At 41.9% G+C, this 24,903-nt stretch overlaps 1 protein-coding gene across 4 annotated transcripts in view; it reads left to right on the top strand.

Annotated features, from left to right (window-relative positions):
- The window catches only part of Rfx4 (regulatory factor X4), a 159,078-nt gene that overhangs the window by 82,009 nt on the left and 52,166 nt on the right, over positions 1 to 24,903 (top strand). For 3 of the 4 annotated variants that reach the window (XM_048802628.1, XM_048802640.1, XM_015482810.2), the window contains 4 exons: positions 4,803 to 4,864; positions 8,606 to 8,819; positions 10,240 to 10,317; positions 16,586 to 16,749. In XM_048802628.1, coding sequence (XP_048658585.1) covers positions 4,803 to 4,864; positions 8,606 to 8,819; positions 10,240 to 10,317; positions 16,586 to 16,749 — 518 coding nt within the window. The remainder of the gene's footprint in view (positions 1 to 4,802; positions 4,865 to 8,605; positions 8,820 to 10,239; positions 10,318 to 16,585; positions 16,750 to 24,903) is intronic. The other variant, XM_048802632.1, reaches the window with a different exon arrangement.

Raw genomic sequence — 24,903 nt, 5'->3', positions numbered from 1 at the left:
CTGGGGGTAGGGGGTGGGTGGGACAGAAGGCAGGAGGCCTTTAAGGACACGGTGGTGAGGAGGGAGAGAGGAGGGCCTGGGGAGCATTCAGAGAACTGTGCAAGACCAGGTGGTCAGGACGAGTCGAGAGAAAAGACAGAAGTATGTGGGCTACTGGTGACTCAGGTGGCCTTGGAGGAAAGTTGGAGACCTCTGAGTGGGCTGATCATTCCATCAGCAAATCTACTTGGTGACCTCAGTTATTCAAACCAAAAGATTTTTTTTCCCCAATACTAGAAATGGAATCCTGGGTCTCACACTCTCTACCACTGGGCTACGTCCCCAGTCCTAACATTTCTACTTTTTTCTGGATGTGAGCAGATGCCATCTAAGAGGAGATACCGGGCTGCCTGTGATATCACCATCCCCTGGGCTTACTTTCCCTAGCTATAGGAATATGGAGAGATGGAGCCTGTCCTCAGCGGAGGCTGCTAGAGCATGCCCAGAGAGGCTCAGAGTAGTGAGGGGACTCGGGAGAAATCTTCCCTGAAGATGGAAACAAGAAATCATCTCATTCCTCAAACACACTTAATGTGGGAATGCAGGAATGTGACCTAAATGATATCAAGGCTGCTACTGAAGGAACAAATGAAGGGTTTGGGGACATTTCATTCATCTAGAAGCAATAACGTTGGTGTGGTGGAGTGTCCAGTCAGGCTGGGGGCATCTTGTGAACTGTGTAGCTCCGTAGATGGCTTAGGGTCTCAGGCCTCAGTTTATCCATCTGTACAGAGAGAAGAGCAGCAGGGCCTGGTGCTCCTGTGGTCTCATGGGACATGAAACAGGGAAAGTGGGAGACAGACACTCAAAGAAGGAGAGCAGTTTCTCAGGGGTGGGAGGGGTTACTGTGGGCTTGGTGGTCCTGGGAGAGAATGTAGTATGAACGGTGGGAGGACCAGTACCAGCATGGAACCTGGGGAGCTGGATTTGTGGCTGGGGACTTGAGCAGGAAGAGGCCTCGTGGAGCAGCCTGCGGGGCCTGGATTTTATCCAGAGCAGGCTGAGAGAAGGCACCTAGCACCTCCAACAAAGAAATGAGTTGATCGCATTTGCCCTTTAGACAGAGTCTGCTGGTGAGGTAGCAAGAATGGAGGCAGGGCAGCCAGTGGGAGGATGGGGTGGGGGTCGGGAATGGAGAAGCAGTCAGAAGCTGCCGGGCACAGGAGATGTCTGGAAGGCAGGACCAAAGGGACATCATCGGGTTAAGCAGGGTTAGGAGCCTGTCTTGGGTGACTCAGCAGGTGATGCTGGTCACAAAGATGCAAACTGCTTACATGGATACTATTCAAAAGGAATAAGTGAAAACCCTGGCACAGGTTTAATCACAGATAAAATTGGTCAGTGAATTCCCAGTCCCACGTCATGACAGTGCCAAGAATCATAAATGCATCGCTTGTGTGCAGTGTCAACTCACAAAAGTGGAACGAATGGCCCCAGAAGACCCATCCCCACTTCCCAGTGGGCCAGAGCTGCAGCCCTTGGTCCCTTGGCCTCGGGCAGGCATCGGGGCTCTGCCTGTGTGTTTGGAGGATGTTGTGTGGGAGACCATTCAAATAAACACTTTGGAGGACCTCAGAACCCAGCCCAGTCTCTTAAATCAAGTAATAATAAGACTTAGCAACCAAGCACAACAATGCTGCTTTCTTTTATTATTTACAGCTGATTTGCAGGGAATGGGGAGTGATTTACTTTTTAAAGAGAAAAAGACAAGAAAAACTAGCACTGTAGCATGTTGGTAGATTTTCGTGCTGCTTTCAAGATTTTCTTGAACTTCCTTTTTCAGTTACGAATATTTCTAATAAGAAAATGCCTTTCCATTTGCATAGAAAGTTGACTTAGTACACAAATATCATCCAATATGTTGTTCTACCCACAATCCCACTACCTTAACAAATGCCCATTTTCATTTCTCCTTGTGTGTTCCTACATTTGTACATGAAGCACAACCACAGCATAACATGGCGCAGGTCTGCTGTTTCACTCAGTATTTTGCCATAGCATTTTTTCACATCCTGATGGTTCTGTTGCCGTCATTTCTAATGGCACGTGAGTTCTATTGAGTGCATGTGCTGTCCTGTAGTTAGCCATTCCGTCATTGGACATTTATATTGTTGCTAATTTTCCACACTCGTTAGTAGCCCCACGCTTGGTTTTTTCCTTCCTTTTAAATGAGTTTCTTATGAGTATTTTGGGGCTCTTTATATATTTTGTAAAAATGCCTTCAGGAGGGGCAGTACTAACAAGTATTGTCTTCAGCAACCTGAGCACTCCCAGCTTTGACGTTTTCACCATGTCCGCCAGCATCAGAGGGTCCAACCTGGTGCCTCACTGCTGTGCCCGTTTGCCTAGGAGCAACCTCCCAAGGCTGAGCATAAGGAAAGCACAGCTCAGCACCTAGCATGCGCTCCCCTTGTTAAAACTGGGACTCTTAAAATTCTATTCTTTTGCCTTCCCTGCATGGATGGTTGGGAAACTCAGAACCCAAATCATCACGTTTCTAACCAACATGAAGAACTCCCAGCTCCACTTTGACGCTTTTCTTGTGTCCCCTCTATCTACACCAGCATCTTCATGAGCAGCACGTCAGATCCTCATTCTGAAACCTGTCCCGTGATGAGGGTCTAGAGAGTTTGGCCATCCCTTAGCCCAGCGTGATGCGGCCGCTGAGCCTCGATGCGCTCCTAGACCACACGTGGGGGCCAAGGGTTTCAAGAAGGCTCTCATCAGCCCACCTTTAATATTGCATTTTTTTTTCAGGGCGCAACAATCTGGGAGGGACATAGAGGAAGAGAAAAGCCCAGGTCCTTAGTTTAACAAGAGTTAGTGTGAAAGATACTGGGATATGTCACTAAGAAAGTCACACCCTCACAGAAGGCGCAGAACTGATTGAATCATTTGTTCACTTTCAGGATGCTATCACTCGTGATATAATGCTTTATCACCAGAATATTTTTAAAGTTCTTTTCTTTTTTACTTCCAGAAGTGGCTTTGTGATGTCATCACATTAGCTTCTCTAAACATCCTGTGATCTTTTTCATCCATTTTCGGATGAGGAATTGCTGTCCCACCCATCCTCTACAGTGAAGATGGTCAGCTCCCAACATAGGCCATCTTCATGCCACCCACTCTGGATTCTCAGTTCCTTTTTCCTTTGGCCACATCTTTTCCATCACACAAAGGTCAAGTCACTTAGGGGGCACCATCACCTGTCCCCCCCCCAGATAGGGTAACTTCATAACTTCATAACTCCTGAATCCTTGGATATCACAGGAGGAAACGAAGGCAGAGAGAGGTGGAGTAGTATGTTCAAGTTCAAACAGCTCTCAGGATCCCAGTACCTGTCCATTGAGTGAGTGAGTAAATCAGTCAGTAAGAGTACAGGCATGGGGGAAAGATGGTGTGAATGGAGGGAGAGAGATTCATCCCCATCTCTAGAGAAAGCACTCGAGGTTTATGTCCTACCAGTGGGAAATCAACTACAGCCTCTCTTCCCGGGGAGGGCAGTGCCAGGCTGCTCTCTGACCATGCATGTCTGCTCAGTGCTGAGCTAAAAGGGAAGAGGCCCTGGGAGAATTCAGTTAGACTTGAAAAGTCAAGTCCATGGAATTAGAAGGATATGAGTCATCAGAATAGTCAGTGGTAATGATGGATAACACGGAGTATTTACTAAGTGCTAGGCTCTGCTGCAAATTATTTACACACATTTACTTTTTAAATTTTTACAAGTGTTCTCTAAGGGAAAGGTTCTTATCATTCCCATTTCACAAATAGGGAAAGTGAGTCATTTGCATGTGAAGTTGCCAAAGGGCATCTAGCCTAAAAAATACTGAGCTCTGACCTGATCCTGATCCGGTAGTCCAAATGCACAATTCTTACACACAGCCCCTCCTTTGTACTGGCTCTCCATGAACATCATCTCAGAACCCAGAAAGAGGCCCCTGATTGTGTTTCCAGCGAGGCGATGGACTTTGCTCCAGGTTGCCTGTGAATCTGTTTTTGTCCTGGGCCATGGCGGTTACCATCCCTCGTCTGCAGACAGGTCAAGGATGGTCCTGGCAGGGATCAGAGGTTCTATCCTTCATTCACAAATATGAATCAAGCTCTTCCATGTGCCAAGCCCTGTGCAAGGTCCTGACTGTCATGGACCTGCTCTCATGGACCTTGCATTCAAGTAGGAAGAGACACAAGCTTAGTGTGCAAGGTAATTCTAGATGGTGCTAAGTGATAAGAAGATAAGAAGTCAGGGCCCAGTGGTGGCCAGGGATGGGGCTGTGCTGCTCAAAACTGGCTTGTCCAAAAGGCCTGTGGGCATAACAGTGCCCAAAATTCTGAAAGGTTTGAGATAAGGAGCCAGCTGGAGGGAATCTGGGTGTGGTACTGCAGGAGAGGAAAGCCAGAGGGGAGCGAGGGGGGGGGCAGGGCCATCACAGAGGCTGAGTGTGGGTTTTGGTTTCAGGTGTGACAGAGGGTTTTGAGTGGGGGAGTGGATGTTCTAGTGGTCTAGAATGCTCTTCTATGTTGAGTAGGAGGGAGTGCAGCACAGAGGGGCCAGGTGAGAGGCTCTCAGGATCGGAGCCCTCCACCATCCGGGAGCTCCCCTTTGTCTCCCCAGCCCTGTCTCCTCCAGGGTTCCACAGACTCCTAACAAGTCATGGCAACAAGAACCTGTCTTCTTCCCTTCATATGATTGTCATTTGTAAAAAACTCAGTCACTGTGCCCCAACTTCAGCCTGTGGGTAACTGATTCTTGTGTTGACTTACAGATCATAAGGCAGCAGTTTCCTCAGCTGACCACCAGAAGACTCGGGACCCGAGGACAGTCAAAGTAAGCACTCACTGCTCTGCCGCCCACAGAAGGGCCTCTCTGGGCCTGGAGCTAGGCCAGACGCCAGGCTGCTCATCCTGACCTCTGTCTGCAGGCCTGTGCCCAGAGGGAACACGGAGGAGCTTTAGGACAGTGGCTCCCCTCTCTCAGGACCACTGGGAGAGAAACCCTTTAGCAGCTTGGAACCCCTTGGGCCCAGCTGTTCGATGGAATCTGATTTTGTGCCACCCTGTCTTAAAGGATATTTTTTGTCAAATAGACTGGACATCATTTCAAGGAGCACCTTGTGGCTTCTTGGACTAACTCCAGATTCCTCGGACTGCTTTTGCTGAGCAAGCTCTGCTCTGATAGGATCTAGCAGGCCAGAGGAGCAATGGGTGGGTACTAACCCCACAGGATGCTCTGGCTGGTCCAAAAGGCCTGTGGTACACCAGGGACGATATCCTTGTGCTAGGTACTGGGGACATTCTGGTGGGCAAGACAGAAAAAAAAAAGAGAACTGGATTTCCAACAAAATGGGGAGGGCTTCCTGGGGAGGTGATGCTTAGGGAAGACCTGAGGAGGCCACCACAGGACACCTGTCTCCCAGGTGTGTCAGAGAGAAGGGGATCTCTACCTGCTCAGAAATCCATATCACAGGACTTCCCTCAAGGATGTTTCAAAAATTGTTGGAAGTTAATAGGTATTCCATGGAAAGGACAGGGGCCCTGGGGGTTTGGCTGACCCTGAGTTAAGCAGCTTTCTTTGTTATGCTAATGTTCATTGGGACTCCACTAGAGGGTGCCTTAGCATGGAGTGAGCAGGTCAGCAGAGTGAGCTATGAAACCCTCAACAATTTTTTTTTTTTAAACAACCATATAGGACTTGTAGGCCTTCTTTCTGAGGGTGTTTCAAAAGCATGCCCATATTGTCACCTTATGCAAAACCCCCAGTCCCCTAACCTGCTTCTGTCACTCCTGGCAGCAAACACGTTCTTATCCTTCAAGGAGGGGTAGGGGGTTTGACTTTGGAAACATTAGGGAAAGCAAATGGATGATCAAACTGGGGAAAACCCCGTTTTGGGTAAAGTTCTGAGAATAATGAGACTAACTTTTTTTGTGTGGCTCAGAAGCTGTCGGGGCAAACTCTAAAGGGACCGCCAGAAAAATTTTGAGCACAGGACATCTTGAAATAAATTCCTAACCATTTTCCAAGGTGATTACTCTAAAGAATAAATTTGTGGTATCTGTTTAAAGTTTTCAACCTTGATGAGCTTATGCAGTACAGTAGTCAAGTTCTTCCATCATTATTTGCTGGTGAACACATTGTGGAAGATACAGAAATGTTGGTTGAAACAGAAGAGTGGACTGATGGATGGATGGAGGGGTGGGTGTCGAATGAATGAAAATGATGATTTTTGTCCAACTGGGGTCTTTAAAGAGTCACTGGCTCCAATAATACATTGTCCCCATTTCCAAGAAGAGTAGAAATAGTAAAGATAGATAGTAAAGTCAGAGAGAAGATGGTCAAAAAGAACAGAAGGTTTCCCATCCTGCATAAACTTGGAGAAAGTTCCTTTCTGTTTTCATGTAAGAACATGTTTTTGTTTTCTTTTTCTTTAACCTGTGGGTTGGCAAATGGGGCAACATCCTCCTTATAAAATTGTATACTCAAGCATATTGTATCCTCTCCAGAAGGATCCTCCCAGGTCTACCTCCACCCTGGCAGCCCCTGGAAAGTCAATGAAAAGCTCTCCCCCAGCAAATCCACCTTGATTGAAGAAACGTGGGGGGGTGGCCAGTGAGGAGTGTTGATGTGCCCTTCAGAACCAAAATAGAAAAGCTGAGAAGGGACCAAGAGCTTTATTGTGGTTGCCAAGTTTAGCAACATACCTGCTGATTAATCAAGAAGTGGTCTGGTCTAGACATACGATAACTATGTGTATAGATAAATACAGACATAGAGAGAGACACAGATGACCTTAAGTTATAAAGGGGAACTTCTTTAAGTGAGGGAGGCTTGTCCTAACTGCCTTCCCACGGAAGGGTGATTCTGGAGCCACCGGAACTAGCCCCTCCCCCAAGGAGTGCCTCTGATGGAAAGGCAGTTACGTGACAGTTGGGCAGTAGAAGACACAGACGGCAGATATCAGCTCAACACAAAGAACTTTCTGATAACTATATCGGCTTAAGATGAACTGGGCCGCCTTTGGAGGGCCCGAGTTCTTCGTCCCAGGAGGCATTCAGATAGAGGCGAGGTGCCCACTCAGCAGAAACATCACAGAATGGTACTAGAAGTAATGGGGTTGGGAAGGGAAGGTTCTGTGTTTAGCTCCTCCCTCCCTGTGAGAACCTTTCTGGTTCATCCAAGTGCCTCTCGGTTCACTATCTTGTGACTGTCACCACATATCCATGGGTAGAAAAAAGTAGTGAATATGTTGTGCAGTGTTTCTGAAAGCAAGGTCCCTGAGGGCCTCAGGCTGGTCTAGCCCGGGACTGTGAAAATCCAGACTTACTAACCTGGAATCTTGGGAGCAGGAGGAGCAGGAGTCTTACTGTTAGTCAAGTTTGAGGATCCCTGGTTTAGTGGTTAAAAGCACTTTATAGAGGTTCAAATCCTGCCTCTCCGACTAATTCACTGGGGGACCTTGGGGTTGTGACTTAAATTCTCTGGACCTTAGTTGCCTAGTCTGTAAAGTAGGGGTAGTAATTGGTTCCAGTCTTCTGGGGACTTAGTAAGATTAAGTAAGTTCATCCCTTAGTACCAGAGATTACCCTGATATGCTTCAGGGTCGTGCTTGTTACAGTGCTGATTCTTGGGCCCTGTTCACAGATGTTCCAAATCAGTAGGTCCCAGGAAGGGGGTCTAAAAATTTCAATTTTTGCTAATCTCCCTAAGAGATCCTGACACATCTCAAAGTTTAAAATATTACTGTGCTGTTTCTGCTAATGTAAAATAATGACTTTGTAGTCAAACAGACCTGTAGTAAAGAACATGTTCTTGTCCCAAATGGCTCTAGGTCCCTGAGCAAATTGCATTGTCTTGTCTTTAGAAAAACAATAATAGTCCTCATTTCATAGGGTTATTTACAAATCAATGTATGTAAAGCACTTTGCAAAGTATTCAGTAGTAGCAGGTATTCATAGATGTGGCTGACATCCAAACAAAGCATAGCTGCCAACCCTTATTGGTTTTGAGGAAAACATGACTATTATTAAGCTCATTTTGAGTTAATAAAAAGTTCTGTTCTTTTTTCGACATTCGATGTCAACTGAAGCATGGGATTTATCTTTTTAAAAAATACAGTTCTGTGAGACTGTCATTTTTTTTTTTTATTAACACAATCATAGGCCAGATGAATTTTTGTTGGAATGCAGTTAGCAGTCATAAACACATCCTGCCATTTGGGTCCCCACAGAGGGGGACACCAAGTGCTGTGCCCCTGGAATCATATGCAGTAGATGTAAGAGATCAAGTACAAATGGAAAAATTTCATCCCCACTCTGCTTTGCAAAGTATTTGACTTAACATTTTCTGTAGGAGGCAATTTTGGTTATTTTTACCTGCCTGATTGATGGCTGGCAACATGGAACTTTGGTTTAATTCTAGTTTTCAAGAGATATCAAGCCTTATAGGAGAGTTAACACTTCCAGCCCTGGGGAGCCACCTTGGCCTTGGGTGAACCCCACCACCAGCACCAATTCAGAAAACCCCAGCTAATTATAGTGCATGCGGGCCCCCCTCTGTCTCTTTGTGGCCCAGGTACCATTACTACGGCATTGCGGTGAAGGAAAGCTCCCAATATTATGATGTGATGTATTCCAAGAAAGGAGCCTCCTGGGTGAGCGAGACGGGCAAGAAAGAAGTGAGCAAACAGACAGTGGCATATTCACCCCGGTCCAAACTTGGAACGTTGCTGCCAGAGTTTCCAAATGTCAAAGATCTAAATCTGCCAGCCAGCCTGCCTGAGGAGAAGGTAACCACACCTGAAGGGGTAGCCGGAGTGGGTGGCTCTCTCTCTCTTACACACACACACACACACACACACACACTTACATTGCAAAACAGTGACTTTAAATAACATAGCAATTTTGTTAGTAATAATGTATCAGTACTAGTTTCTTAGTTGGGACAAGTGTACAGAGTCATGTACAATAAGGACAACTGGGTGTGAGGTCTGTGGGAACTCCCCATATTATTTTTACAACTTTTCTGTAAATCCAAAACCATTCTAAAATTTTAACGTTTACTCTGACCTATCTACTGCCTACCTTTCTCATCCTCTATCTCCACGTCTCTCTCTCATCTTCTCAACTCTATCATCTACCTATCCACCCTCCTACACAACTGTCCCAAAACATTATGCTGTCTCATTTCACAAGGGAAAAGCCCTCTCCTGTGGATTGCTTTTCCACAGAATCAAGCTCTTTTTCCCATGTGCTATGGGGGATTTGATAAAAGCTTATAGACAATAAAGATTTTATGGATAGAGTAAATCAGAAAGTTCTGATCACAGGGTATTTGGGGGCCAGCAACTAGAGAAACTAGCCTGGGGAGGTTTTCTGGGAGCACCACGTCTCTAACATGCCAGGACCCCAACATGCATCTAGCTTCTACTAAGCCTACAGGTCACTCCAGGAGCAGAGATGCAGTGAAGGAAGGGACCCAAGTTCTATTTCCAAGAAGCTTATAGTCTAGCAAGAAGATAGATGCCTGCTTAAGAAAATTTAATTTATATAAAATGCATGTCTATATTATTAAATGAAGAAAAAGAACATATCTATAAAGGACTTTTTAAATCTAAGAACTAGATAAATATTTTTTGTCAAATTTGTTTTTTTGGTCAACAAACTAATTGCACCATGGTAAGGTCCCTAAATGAATGGAAGGGGAGATGATTGTTGTTGTTGTTTTGTTTTGTTTTGTTTTTTACTGAGTAGATTTCAAAAGAATTTCCAAATGTCTTATGGTGATTTTAGCAGAAGTACTTCTTATAAATACACATTGGGTTTTAGTTTTTCAGTAATTTATCCAATGAGGAGAATTTGGTTCAACAAGCCCCACTGAGTTCTATGTGCTGGACACTGTGCTAGGCCCTGGGTCCAGGAGCATGGGTAACATGCCATTTTTATTTTCCTAGAGCCTGCAGACTCAGGGTGGACAATGGGGGCAGTGAGAGGAACCAGGGCTTTCTGTATCTCGGGGTGATGCCCTGATAGAGATGCACACTTCAGTGCCATGTGAGCCCAGAGCAGGGGGTTGGGGCCCGAGCACACCACCTAGGGAAACCAGTCCCTCCAACAGGGAACGAATGAACTTAAACCCTGAAATTCCAAGGGCAGCCACGATGTGTATTAATGTCTGCCTTTGTTGTTGATCCTCCACCCGCCCTGCAGGTTTCTACCTTTATTATGATGTACAGAACACACTGTCAGAGAATACTGGACACTGTAATAAGAGCCAACTTTGATGAGGTAGGTCAACAAGTGTTGAGCTGTGAATACTCTGTATTAAAATATTATACTTGACACTAGCTCCTACTTCATGAGCTTCTGCCAGATGCTGGGCCTGGTGTCTAGAAGCATTTGACCCCCATTGGCTCCCCTAGTCCTCACAGGGACCCTACAAAGCAGATGCTATTATTATTCCCATTTTACAGAGCTTATATGTGCATAGCAGGTGACATGGGTTTTCCTTGATTTAACTAGTGAACCATGTCCTGCCATATTGGCACACTGGGAAGACCATTTTGCCTGAATCTCAGTATACCCAGAATTACAGATTCTGAAAAATAAGAAAAGAGTTCTTATACTTTGGATTTAGCCTTTTCCTGAGGCCATCTACTTTGCTGGCCATCTACATTTTATTTTAGTTATTTATTTATTTTTTTAATATTTATTTTTTGGTTTCTGGTGGACACAACATCTTTGTTTGTATGTGGTGCTGAGGATCCAACCGGGGCCGCACGCATGCCAGGAGAGCGTGCTACCGCTTGAGCCACATCCCCAGCCAGCCATCTACATTTTAGTTGCTGGTTACCTCTAAAGGTCTGATCCACATTCCCATCAAATCCTGCCTATAGGGCCATCTTTAAACACAAAAATGTAAGCAGTCCATTTCATTTTTACAATTAAATAAAAAATAGAGAGGAGGAAGTGGAAAGGATGGAGGCACCTATTATATAACCACATCGACAATAAAATCCTGATGCCTAAAATGCCATCCCAAAAAGCCTTCCAGAGGGATGGCAAGAAACCACAAATTTTACCCTCTTAGCTGGAGCCCTTGCTGTTTGAAGAAATACATTTCAGGCAAAAAGAGCAATAACATAACCCTAGAATTGGATATAAACATTTAATTTGAGGGAAGATAATGTAGGAGTGAAAAAAGCTGTAAAAATCAGTAGTTATTGGTAGAAAATACGTTGGAGATTCCTTTTGTGTTTTGTGGGATGGGGAGTCCTATGGAGGAGGGATGTGAAGATGGTGTAAGGTACACAGGCTCTTTGCTCGTATTTTCCTGCCTTTCCACAGCTGTGCCTCAAGGTAGCAGGTGTTTATTGAGCACTCATACTCACTGTTACCCGACTCAGAGACACAGCTCCGAAAAACAGAAGTGTTTGTTGGTAGAGAAGTACTCATCTTCCTCCTCTTGGCTAGATTCCTAAAATGTCCTTTAAAATCTCCAAATTACTTGAGCGACCATTTTGGTGGAATTTTTTTGAGAAAGAAAAATGGCTGCTTTCTCTTAAACTGTGGTTTGGCTATGTCTTATGTTCCACAGATCACTGAGATCCGGGCAAATGATGAATCATGATTGGTTAAGACAATGCTTTGCTGTACAACAAATAACCCTCAATCTGAACTGATTGGAAATTTGTTCCTCATGTCAAATCCAATGTGAATGATCTCAGTTGTAAGGCTGTTTTCTGGGGGTGGTTTAGGAACCGAGGTTTCTTCCATCTTATGGCTATAGCCCATCCCAGAGCCTTAGAGTTCTATTATTCAGCTGATGAGAGAGGGGAAAAAAAAAACTATAGGAAAGGTATAATACTCCCTTATCAACTCAAAAACAAAACACATTACCATTACTGTTGTGTGATTGGCAAGAGCTGGTCCCATGATCCCATCTTGACACACCTGGGGATGGGAGGCAGGGTGACTCATCTCTGGGCAGCAGTTTACACAATATGGAAAAAAGACTCCAACCTATAATGGATAGCTGTCCCTCCACAGTCCTCTCTCATGTTCCCAAGCAGCTTTATTTAACTCAAAACTCACTCTCAGCATCTCATTTCACTTCCATTCCCCTAATTCCAACCCTTACTGAGCACCCAGTGTTGCTATACAAACCTTTAGAGAGATGTGCGAGACACAGCCTAGAGAGCATCAAGGCATGCAAGCTAGCTGTCAGGATGCAGGACATGCAGTGAGTGGTCCAGTGAGTGGCCCTACAGGAAAAGCACCACACTCGGAGTCCCAGGCTTGGCTAAAAAACCTGGCTCTGCCTTAAAAGCCTCAGTTCCTGTCTTAGAAATGAAGATAAAAATAGCATGACCAGTTAAAAACTCTTTATGAACTGTGAATGGTCATAGAAATGCTTATTAGATGCAACCCCCCAAAATTGAGAGACTCGCCCTTTGTCACCTGACACCTTTAGTCTGAAGTCCATTCCGCTCCCCTGGCAGGGATATTGGCTGATCAAGACATGATTCATTGTACGCAACCACAAAAGTGGAGGAGGAGGGGGTTACTTTACCTTTGAGGAACACAACTTTCTCCTTCAATGTAGAAAAGTCAGTGGCAAATGGACTCTGGGTGTCTCTGGCACACCTTGGCCTTATTTTTGTTTGAATCTTCAAAATCTTTGATATTGATCAAGATTACAACTTAGTACTACAATCCTAAATTGTCTTATTTGTTTGCTTGCTTATTGTTTGCTTCTTCTACCACATCATAAGCCCTGAGGGCACAAAACTTGCCTGTTTTCCTTCGGTAATGGCCAGGCACACTCTCAGGACATATTTTTTGGGGTGCCTGAGGGAGTAGATTGGTGGATGGATGGGTGGGCGGGCGAGTGGATATAAAAGATGAAAGAACATAAATTTGTATGAAGGGGACTCCCTGTAAAGTCTTCTCCAGACAGTATTGCACAGCGAGCTGTAACATTCCCACAGCGCTGTGTTGAGCCCACCACTCAAATCCACCATTTATTTATTAGCCTGTGGCCATGAGCAAAGTAATTACCCTGAGTCTCAACGTCTGTTGTTGAAAAAAATGGAGATAATAATTATACCTACCTCATAGTAAAATACATGGGATATATATGAAATTGTATGTATAAGGAGTCTTATTTTGTGCCAGAACATAATAAATGGTAGGTATTTAGGGTGGTTATTACTTTCATGAGATCTTTTCAATCCTGTGGCAACTAAGTGCCCCAGTTACCAGCCTTCAGATGTGTCTCTGCAAGCAGCCAATGTGTAAGCAATAAACTAAACATGGACCTGGAATAGAAATAGAAAATTTGCTTAGGTATTCTTAAGAAAATCTCCTGATACTTTTTTGGATGAAGGGAAAAAGAGCTGAGAATTTAGGAGCTTGAAACAGATAACCCAGAAATTTTACATTAAATAATCTTTTTCAATTATTCCCTTTCACTAATAGTGCTTGCAAGGAATTTGGAGAACCTATCAGAATTAGGTTCTTATTAGAACCTAATAAGAACTTGTCTTATTAGACATATACTTCATGTGTTCAATGCCTACAATGCCAGGCATTTTATGTAACATTATTAATGATCATTTTCTCCACATTAGAAAAGCTGCTATCTCCTATATGTCCTGAGCACAGATAATGAACTTAAATGCACACGGCCAAATTTGAGCTCTTAATTTCCTGCCCCAAATCTGTTTTCCCCAAATTTTAGATCCTCACCACCCTCCATCAGCTGCAGCTGCTGAAGCCATAAGCCCCGATTCTTGCCTGTCCCTCCCCTTGCTCTCCAGTCTGCCAGGAGGTCAGGTCCTGTCTCTCTCCTGAAGAGAACACTGTGTCTGTCCATGTCATGCCTTACCTCTAGGTCTTAGTTCTTGAGCTTTATACTCTTTTTTTCCTCCTTCCTCTTCCTTCTCACCCGGAGGAACCAGAACACTGATCAATAATAAATGGCCTAAATCAGATAGGGAGGGAGGTCTCAATGGGATGACAGCCTTCCTACAAAACCATCAGGAAACTGGGGAGTCATCAGGGCTCCCCATGTAGTCTGAACCAGTTTGAAACAGACAGATGCCTGCTAAAGACACTGGTTTCCCACAGATTTGTTTTACTCTACACAACAGATGATCTTTTCCAGACTCTTTGCTAGAAACTGACTGCATATATGGAGACAGATATAGAGATATAGATAGATATAGATAGATAGGGCTACATTGCAAGGGGAGCCAAGTAAGGCAGATGCATTTAGAATCTACCAACTCTTAGGGATCAACCAAACAGAGCTTCTTACTCAGAGTGGGAGGAGCAGGCATGAGCTGGGAGCAGGACAGAGGAGGGTCCTTTGGAGGGTGAGTACCTTGTCCAAGATGGTGGCCATCTTCAGCCCCAGGCTGGGCCAATGGTCAGCCATCAGATATCTCAAATAATAGAATAAGAACCTTGAGAGGTGAGCAAAGCCACCATGGGGAATCCTGGCTTGGTGACACTCAGAGACTGAAGGCAGGGGTACCCTGAACACTTGGGAAAGTGTACACTGATTTCATGGGCTTGGTAGTGGCGGTGCCTCTGTTAATGTAAACAACAGCAATAATAGCAGCTAACCTTTACTAAACACCTATGCTGTATGAAGCCTGTAATAAGTACTTTATATGAATCTTTGCCAAACCTATGTAGTAAATACCACTAGTGTCCTCATTGCACAGATAAGGAAACTGATGCTTAGGGATATTATACCCCTAGTTGTTAGTGGAGCCAGGATTCGAACCCTGTAAGTCATTCTTTGCTCATCCAGATTTTGTTTTAATTTTCTATCTGGCTGAAAACTTGGCAATATTTTAATTGTCATGGAATAAATCAGGCTATAACTTAAGGCTTACAACTTAAACATCTGACTTCATTCATTGCTTTGGTCATGCTTTTGGAAATGAGCATTTTCTCCCAGGAAGTCAGAGGGGTCTTTCCTTTCCCCCAGCTCCTTATCCAGAGCTTACACGGGGAAATTCAGTCAGGCTGTGGGTAGCGGGAAAGTCTGTCCACAGGAGGCCGTGCTCAGACCTCTGGGCTGGAGTCAAGCAGAGTCCCCCTCTCCCTGGTGAGAAGAAAGCAAGACCCTCCTCCTAGAAGAGGCCAAAAGGATGCTGTAGGATTCCAGGATAAAAGTTTGGGAAGTGGACAGCAGCCCGGGGAGAGACATGGCCTTAGAAATAGGGTATAAGCCCAGTTACCACAAATAACAACAAATCATCCAGGGAGACGGATTGGTGGAAGGACTGAGACAGAGGCTTAGTGACTCTGGGTGTGGGAGTAAAGCTTCTCAGCTATAGTATCACCATATTACAAGAGAGGAGCTATGCAGAACACCTGGCACAGAGGAGGCACTCAGTAAGGAAGGCTGATGGCAAGAACACCAGCCCCAAAGTACTGAAGTAGCTCCCACATTGATCAGGATTGATTTGGGGAAACAGGAACATGTAAAATGCTACATGTGGGGTTCAAGACTGTCCATCTGAGGGGGAAAAAGGATACATGTGGTCCAGAAACCAAGTTGGGCCCATTCGAATTTTAAAAATTCAGAATTCTTTGTTCCCCAACTTTAGGATGGACTGCTCCTCAATGTCAACTAAATCCTGGATACTTGGGGGGTATTTGTTACACACATGAGTTCACCATGGTCCATTTCCCTCCACTTCCCTTACCTTATCTCCACCCCTGACCCCCTATTCTATCCTGTTTCTGAGCTCACATGTTGAAAGATGTTGGTGGGGGAGCACCAAGGGGTTCTCGCTTTGGACATACACTCCACCATCTGTCCACCAACACAAGGCTTGAACTCCTGCTATGGTCACAATAATCAGAATTCCATTTTGAGTGCCTGCTGTATTCCTGCTCAGTGCTAATGGTCTAGGGAATAACGTGAAAAAAGCTGATAAGCATGCTTCATGGCCCATGTAGCTTTCTGCCCAGATGTCACCACCTGCCATTCCATCTGGGCATCAACTGTCTGGGCTCTTTGGGAAAAGGAAGATATGGGATGTGAAAAGTCCCTGCACTTGACCTTGTTTTGGGCGCATGGATTTGAATTGTGCATGTGGCCCTTACTCTCTTCCCTTTGGCTACACTCCCAGTACCTGCAACTCCCACATCTTTCCCTCCCCCCCCTCCCCCCTGAAGCAGTGGTCTCAAGAATAAGGAGTATTCATGATGTGACCTTTTTAAAACCAATACCCCACCCTCCCTTCCTTAAACACTTCTCAGACATTGAAAAGCATTAGAAGGTCCAAAGGGCCAGTGGGTTAATGTGCTTCCCTCTTCGGGGCAGAGGAGACCTCAGGCTGTCTGTCCAGTAGTGCAGATGCCACACACATGGGCAGGGATGGCCTGGGGCGGGAGGGGCTCCCTACATCACACCAGGCTGCTGCAGGGGAGGTAGATGACAGCGCTGCAGACTGGGCTGCCTTGGCAGAGTCCCAGGGCTCTCCCAGACAGCCCCATCTAAACCCATGGTTTTCTCTCTGGGTCGATACAGGTTCAAAGTTTCCTTCTGCACTTTTGGCAAGGAATGCCACCCCACATGCTGCCCGTGCTGGGCTCCTCCACGGTGGTGAACATTGTCGGCGTGTGCGACTCCATCCTCTACAAAGCTATCTCCGGGGTGCTGATGCCCACTGTGCTGCAGGCGTTACCCGACAGGTGGGCACGCGTGTTCTCGTCTCCCCTTGTGGAGGATCCCTGGCACTGATTACTCCTGCTTCTCTTTTATTGATTAAAATCATGTACTGTCCCCTGGCAAGATCATTAACACTGAACTTTTGAAAATTAAAGTTCATATTTTTGAACATAATGTTTATATTTGAACCATTTGTGTGGTTCAGAATTCCAAAGGTAAGAGTTTGGTATACAGTGAAAAGTCTCTCCCCTGCCTCCTCCTGTTCCCAGACAACCCCATCACTCCCTAGAGCATCAAAGCCAATCATCATCTTGGGGGATCCATCCTAACCTGCTATGCTCATGTAACCAACGCATGCTATATTTTTCTTTTTTGGTAACACTGCACAGACTGTTGCGTGCCTTGTTATAAAACAAAATAACCTCAGCTTGGAAAGTATGCTGGACAGCTTACAGGGGCCCCATAGATTCATTACCCATCACACTCCATGCTGCCCTCTGCCTGGGGTGCTGACCACTTGGACTGCCCCATGGGCTCCTCTCAGGGAGGGAAGGACAAAGAAGTCAGGAGATTCTTTGGCCCTCTCCCCGTGAGGTTGCCTCTACTGGCCATGTCCTTCCCCAGAACTTTACTCCCTTTCAGGCAGTCTCTCTTCCACGTCATCTTTTGGACCCAGGGGTTGGTGAGAACCCAGCTGCTCCTTGCTCCAGGTTGCAAGAGTCCCCCTATACCTGTCCACACCTCTAGGACTTGTCTCTTGTAAATAAGTCCTCCCATTTTGAGGGGCATCTGTTTCTTGTTGGGACTGTTTCAGAGAGAATTATTCCACATCAGTTTATAAAGTGCTTTTTTTCTTTTCTGCAACTGTACATGCTTCCGCCATATTGAATTTAATTGGTTCTCTAGATGTTTCCAGTCTCATAGACCACAGGCAATGTTGTGAGGAATGACATTGTACCTACCTTCTTTTCACAGTGGAGTGTTTTTATTTCCAGTAGATGCTGTAATAAAGTACCTCAAGCTGAGTGGTTTAAAACAACATGGGGCTGGGGATGTGGCTCAAGTGGTAGCACGCTCGTCTGGCATGCGTGCGGCCCGGGTTCGATCCTCAGCACCACATACCAACAAAGATGTTGTGTCTGCCAATAACTAAAAAAATAAATAAATAAATAAATGTTTAAAAAAAAAAAAAAAATAAAAAAAAAAATAAAACAACATAAATGTATTCTATTCATTTTGTCTCTGCAGAGACACTTGTCACTGGATTTAGGGCCCAATGGCTTAATCTGGACTGATATCAACTGGAAAGCCTTAAATAAATTGCATCTGCAAAGGCCTTTTCCAAATAAGTTCACCTTCACTGGTTCTGGGTGGACATGTATTTGGGAGCCATTATTCATTTCTCTGCGTGGGGTATATATTCCTAGAGGGCCAAGTTCCTGGTTCAAAGGACATGTGACTGATACTTTTCTTAGTGAAGTTTTGATTTTCATTTCTCTTGAGTATCTCTTCTTATCTATGAGCTATTTATATTTTCTTTCCTGTGAACGCTGGTCTTATCTACTTCCTATTTTGTGACAGATGTTTTTTATATTGATTTAGGAGCTCTTTATTTATTATGGATGTTAACCACTTATATGTGATAAAGAATCCCAAATAGTCCCACCTTGTGCCATATGAAAAAATATATTTATGTTTATATTATTTTGAGTTTATGGGTTGTTTTTATAGTATCTGGATTTTGTGTCATAGTTTAAAAAGTCTTTCCTGCTCCATTTGTGAAATAATTTCTCCATGGCCTGTCTCAATCCTTTTATGGTTTAATGTTTTCTTTTTCTTTCTTTTTTGCTCAATTTAGAATGCATCCTGGTATAAGATATGAAATCCCAAGTTCACATTTTTTCTGTAGCTCTCTCCATTAATTATTCAGATTTTTTTCTTTACTTACTTGAGATGCTTCCTTTATCATATAGTAAATTTTGTATGTACTTGGGGCTATTTCTAAACCTCTTATCCTATATTACTGATATTTCTATCCATGTTCCAGGATCACTTGTTTTAAGTTCTGTACTTTTAAAAACATATTATAAATCTAGTACGGCTAGCTCCTCATCTTACTTTCTTTTTTGAGAATTTTCCTGTTACGGTCACATTTTATTTTCCAGTACGAGCTGTTTTAGCGTTGGCTTATTGATTTAAATATACACTACTTATCTACATACATACAATAAGCACATATACACTGTGTATACACACAGGAGATTGTACTACATGTGTAAATCAGTTTAGGGAGATTTTTATCTTTGTGAAACTGAAAACTTCTAACTTAGTCACAGTTTACTTTTCCATTTATTGTGACCTCCTTTTGTGGCCCTCGGGAATGTCGTAAATATTTTTCATATAAATATCCTATATTTCCAAACAGATTTATTCTTAGCTATGTCATATTTTTGTTGCTTTTTCTTTTTTCCAATACTGGAGATTGAACCCAGGGACACTCTACCACTGAACTATATACCTATCCCTTTTTATTCTATTTTATCTTGAGACAGGGCCTTGCCAAGCCGCCCACACTGGCCTGGAACTTGGAATCCTCTTGCCTCAGCCTCCTGAGTCACGGAGATCATAGGCATGTGCCAGAGTGTCTGGCATTGGTACTATTGTTATTACAATCTTTTCCTTCATGTCTCGTGTGACTAGTGGTTTTTTACATATTTTTAAAACATATTTATATGTGAAAGCTATTGATAGCTGTATATTTGGCCTAACCAAACTAAATTATCTTACCGTTGCATACCTTTTTAAAAAATTCTCTTGGATTTTTCAGGTTTCAAATCATATTATCTACAAATAAAGACAATTTTATATCTGTCTTTCTAATTTTTATACCCCTTATTTATTTCCCTTGTCTAATTATGTTGGCTTCTACCTCAAGAACATGTTGAAGTCCTTGACTTCAATGACAGTACATCTAGTATTTCTCCACTCAGCACAAAGTTGATTTGACAATTGACAAATTTTAGCACTTTAAAAAATTAGCATTTTAATTCATTAAAAATTTCTATGAAGGACAGTTGTTATCTATTATCCAATGCTTTCTCATCATCTACAGAGATGATCATACTGTCCATTTCTCAATATGAAACCATTCTTGCATTCCTACAAAACCAGACCTACTTAGTCATAGCATTTTATTGTTTTTAAGAGGCACTGCAGGATTTAATTTGCTAATGTTTTATTTGAGTCTTATTCATCAAAAGACCTAGGTGAGATTGATTTGCAGTTTTTGTTGGGTATTTAATCTTTGTCAGATGTTGCTATAAATGTTACACTTATTTCATAAAAGGAATCATAAAAGAAGCTTCCCTGTTTTTTCCCTAAGTTCTAAACAGTTTACAAAGTGTTGTAATTATTTGCACTTGAAGAATATATTGAATTAATTCTCCTTTGAAAGCATCTATGCCTGATGTTTTATGGTGGCAGATCTTTAACTTTTTTCTGCCTTTTCTTTGGAAACTGGTCAGTTTAGATTTTCTATCTTCTCTAGGTTTTGGCAAATTTTCCTAGAAAATTTTCCATTTTTTTCCAGATGTTTAAATTTATTTGCTTATCACTGAACCAAATGGGCTTGTATTTGTATGCTGATTGACTTTCTGCTTTATTATGTTTTCTTTTAGTTTCTGAAGTTGTACCTTCTGCCTTTTTTTTTTGTTTGTTATTTGTGTAAGTTTTTGTCAAGAAATAAACTCTAGGTCTTTTATTGGTTCTATTATTTTTTTCTGTTTTCTCATATATTAATTTCTCCTTTATTTTATTAACTTATTTCTTTTACTTTCCTTAAGTTCACTGTTATTCATTTATTCAACAAATATTTATTGAGTTCCACCTATGTGTTTGGTGCTTGGGTTTTGTAAAAAAACAACAGAACTAACCCAAAAATAGATACTAGATTTGTTTATTTTCTTTCATTCCTGATTATTAATGAGTATTTCAGGCTTAGATTTTTCTTTGAGCAATATCTTAGTTATAGCTCCTAGGTTTTGGTGTGTAATATTTTAATATTACTATTTTCTAGGCACTTTAAAATCTCATGTTTTTATCAAGAATTTAAAAGGGTATTCTAAAATATCAAAGTGCTGAGGGCTATTGTTTTCTGGTTATATGATTCATAATCATCTTTTTTATTACTTTTTAATTAGAGACAATTGCCCAAACTATTTCTTCTTGGGACTTTATTTAGATTTTTTTTTTATTGTCTAATATATGACTGGATTTAGTGAGTGTTCCACTGATACTTAAGAAGAAGAAACTTAGCTTTTTCTTTTTCTTTTCTTTTCCTGTGGTGCTGGGGAGTGAACCCAAGACACATGCTAGGCAAGCAGTCTATAACCCCAGGCCCAGAAATTCAAGTTTCTAAGGTACAAAATATATATATTTAAAACATGCAGAAAAGAAGAGTTTAATGTGCACCCACATCCAACATCAATAAGATTTAACAACTTCCTTTTTTGCCACATTTTGGATCAATTTTATTGTCACTAAGTTATTCTGCTGTATCAGTGTCTTTTGTCTTAGATCTGTCATGTACTCCGAAAGGTAAGACTTATGAACATGTGTCAACCAGTTTTGCTATATGCCTCCTATAATTGTTGTTCATTTAACTTGAATTTAAATGGTATACATTCATTACCATTCGTCACTACTTTTACTCTATGTGATCAAAATTAAAATAATTCCTTCACTTTAAAAAAAAAATCCCTCATTTTCTTTAATCCATCCCTCTCCCCACTGCCAGCCTCTAGTAATCACTCTTCAACTTTCTGTCTCTATAGTTTTGCCTTTTCCAAAAATTTGTATAAATGGAGTCATACAGTAGCCTTTGAGTCTGACTTCTCTCACTTAGCATAGCCCATGTTGTGTGTGTCAGCAATTTGTTCTTTTTAAGGGCTCACTAGTATTCCACAGCATGGATGTACTACCGTGTTTCCATTCACCAGTTGAAGGGCATTTAAGTTGATTCTAGTTTTTCAAGACTCTAAATATACAAGTATCATAATATGATACAGATTTTTGTGAAAGCTTTCATTTCCTTTGCCAAGGCGTGTAATGAATATATATTTGACATTCTCGGAACTCGCCACTGTTTTCCAAAGCAATGTTAGTGGTCCCTGTTGCTCAATGTCCTCAACAGCACTTGGTGTTATTGGGATTTTGTTTGTTTTAGCTATCCTAAAAGTTGTGTAGCATCTGATTGTGATTAATTTTGCATTATCTCAGTGACTAAGGATATTGAACAGCTTTTCACATTCTTTTTTTGGGGGGTGGGTGGGTACTGGGGACTGAACTCAGGGGCACTTGACCACTGAGCCACACCCCCAGCCCTATTCTGTATTTCATTTAGAGACAGGGACTCCCTGAGCTGCTTAGTGCCTCGCTTTTGCTAAGGCTGGCTTTGAGCTCATGTCCTCCTGCCTCAGGCTCCTGAGCCACTGGGATTACAGAAGTGCACCACCGTGCCCCGCAGCTTTTTATATTCTTATTCGCCATCCATGTGTCTACTTTTGGTGAAATATCTGTTCAAATCTTTTGCCTATTTGTTATTGGGTTGTTGTTTTATTTTATTCAGTTCTTTATATATTCTCGATATAATTCTTTAGCAGACATGTGTTATGAAAATATTTTCCCCTAATCTTTGATTTTTTATTTTATTATCATTTGATAAACAGAACTTTTAAATGAATTTTGATTTATCAAAAATAATTTTGCCAGGCTCAGTGGTACACGCCTGTAATCCCAGCAGCTCAGGAGACTGAGGCAGGAGGTTCATGAGTTCAAAGGCAGCCTCAGCAAAAGTGAGGCACTAAGCAACTCAGTGAGACTCTGTCTCTAAATTAAAATATAAAATAGGGCTGGGATATAACTCAGTGGTCAAGTGCCCCCCTGAGTTTAATCTCTGGTACAAAAAAAAATATTGATTTCACTTTCAGCATTGTCTAATAACTCTTTGCCAAGAAAAGTCACAATAATTTTCTCCCTAGAAGTTTTTTGTTTTTGTTTTTATTTTGAGACAGGGCCATGATTCATCATGTTGCCCAGACTGGTCTAGTACTCCTGGGCTCTAGTGATCCCCTCTCCGTAGCTAGGCTGAGTAATAGATGGGGTTACAAGCATGCACCACTCATTTCCATCTTGATTCATTTTTTAGTTTTATCTATGATGTGAAGTGTAAGGGGTCAAGGTTTGATTCAATTTTGGTTTTTTGCAGATGAAGATCCAAATATGTCAGCACCATTTGTCTATGAGTACTATTTGTTTATAAGGTTAATAGAAAATTCTGTTTTCTATTAAGTAGTTTTTTCTATTGAATTGATTTGTAGCTTTGTGGAGAATTAATTTGCCATATATTTCTGGGTTCATTTCTGAACTCTCAGTTCTGTTTCATTTGTTTATTTGCTCCTCCTTTCACCAATACCACATTGGCTTGATTACTATAGTTTTATAGTAAGTCTTAAAGTAGTGAGACTTTGTTACTCACTGTCAAAATTGATCCTATGCTTTGGCATATTAATTTTGTAGAATCTTGAGAAATCTTGTGGGATTCTGATTGAGAATTCTGTAGAAAAATTTTGAAATAATTGACATCTTATTGACATTGAATCTTCCAATCCATGAGCATGGTATATACCTCCATATTATTCAAGTCCTCTCTGTTTCCTTCATTGGTGTTTTATAGTGCTTTGGCATGTAGATCTTGCTCGTGTTTTGATAAATTTGTATCTAAGTAGTTCATGCTTTGGGTGCTATTGTAAATCACACTTTTTTAAAAGTTCAGTTTCTAACTGTTTATTGCTAGTTTACAGAAACTGTATTTTTGTGTGTTGATTCTGTCATGAGATCTTATTAAATTTACTTATTCTAATATCTCTTTTTGTAGATTATTTGGAATTGTATGAGTATAAATGTGTAATGTAGGATCATAGATCATTTTGTTTGTTTTTTAGTGTCAGGGACTAAACCCAGGGGTTCTTAACCACTGAGCAACATCCCTTGCCCTTTTTATTTTTAATTTTAAGACAAGGTCTCATTAAGTTGCTTAGGATCTCTGTAAGCTGCTGAGGTTGGCTTTGAATTTATAATCCTCTTGCCTTAGTCCCCCAAGGTACTGGGATTACAAATATGCACCACTATGCCCAGCAAGACCATTTTGTTTCTTGATTTACAATCTGTATAACCTTTCTCTTCTTTGTGTTATTACAATGGTTGGGTCCTCTAGGCAAGAGTTGACATCTTTGCATTTTCTGTGATTTTAGGGGTAAAGTATTCATCGTTCACTATAAAATATGATGCTAGGTATAGGGGTTTACAGATGCCCTTTATCGCATCGAGAAAGTTCCCTTCCATTCCTAGTGTGTTGAGAATTTATCATGAAAGGATTTTGAATTTTGTTAGTTTTTTTTTTTTTTTTTGGTTCAAGATCATCATATGGTTTTTCTTCTTTAGCCTACTAATGTGGCAGATTTTACTATGTTTTATTTCCAAATATTGTAGCAGCCTTTCTTCCCCAGGATAAATCTAATTGGTCATGATTTATAGATGATACATTGCTAGATCTGAATTTTGCTAATAAATTATTGAGTATTTTATATCTAAGTTCATGAAAGTTGTTCATCTTCAAATTTCTTTTCTTTTAATTCTTTTCTCTGATTTGGGTGGATTGATTTTCCAGGCTTCATGAAATGATCTGAAAAATATTCCCTTCTTTTTTTCTGGAAGCGTCAGTGTAGAATTTCACCTAGAATTTTAAATTTTTGAGCTTAAAGTTGTTATTTCTTTATTATCCTTTTTAAAACTGTAGGATCTGTCCCCTTTCTCATTCCTAATGTCTCCTTTCCTTTTTCTTTTTTTTTAATCTTTATTCTTTTAGTTACAGGTGATGCAATATCTTTATTTTATTTTTATGTGGTGCTGAGAATCAAACCCAGTGCCTCATGCATGGAAGGCGAGCGTTCTACCTCTGAGCCCCAGCCCCAGCCCTCCTTTCCTTTTTCTTGATCAGTATACCTAGAGATTTATCAATGTTATAAACAGATCTTCTCAAAAAAAAAAAAAAAAAAAAAAGGGTCAAAATCAGCTTTTGGTTGTAAGAAAATCATAAATTTTTAAAAGAACTGATTTCA

This window comes from Marmota marmota, unplaced genomic scaffold, assembly GCF_001458135.2.
Source record: "Marmota marmota marmota unplaced genomic scaffold, marMar, whole genome shotgun sequence".
NCBI lineage: Eukaryota > Metazoa > Chordata > Mammalia > Rodentia > Sciuridae > Marmota > Marmota marmota.
The sequence above is the reverse complement of the archived record's forward strand: the minus strand, read 5'-3'. Positions and strand labels throughout refer to the sequence as shown.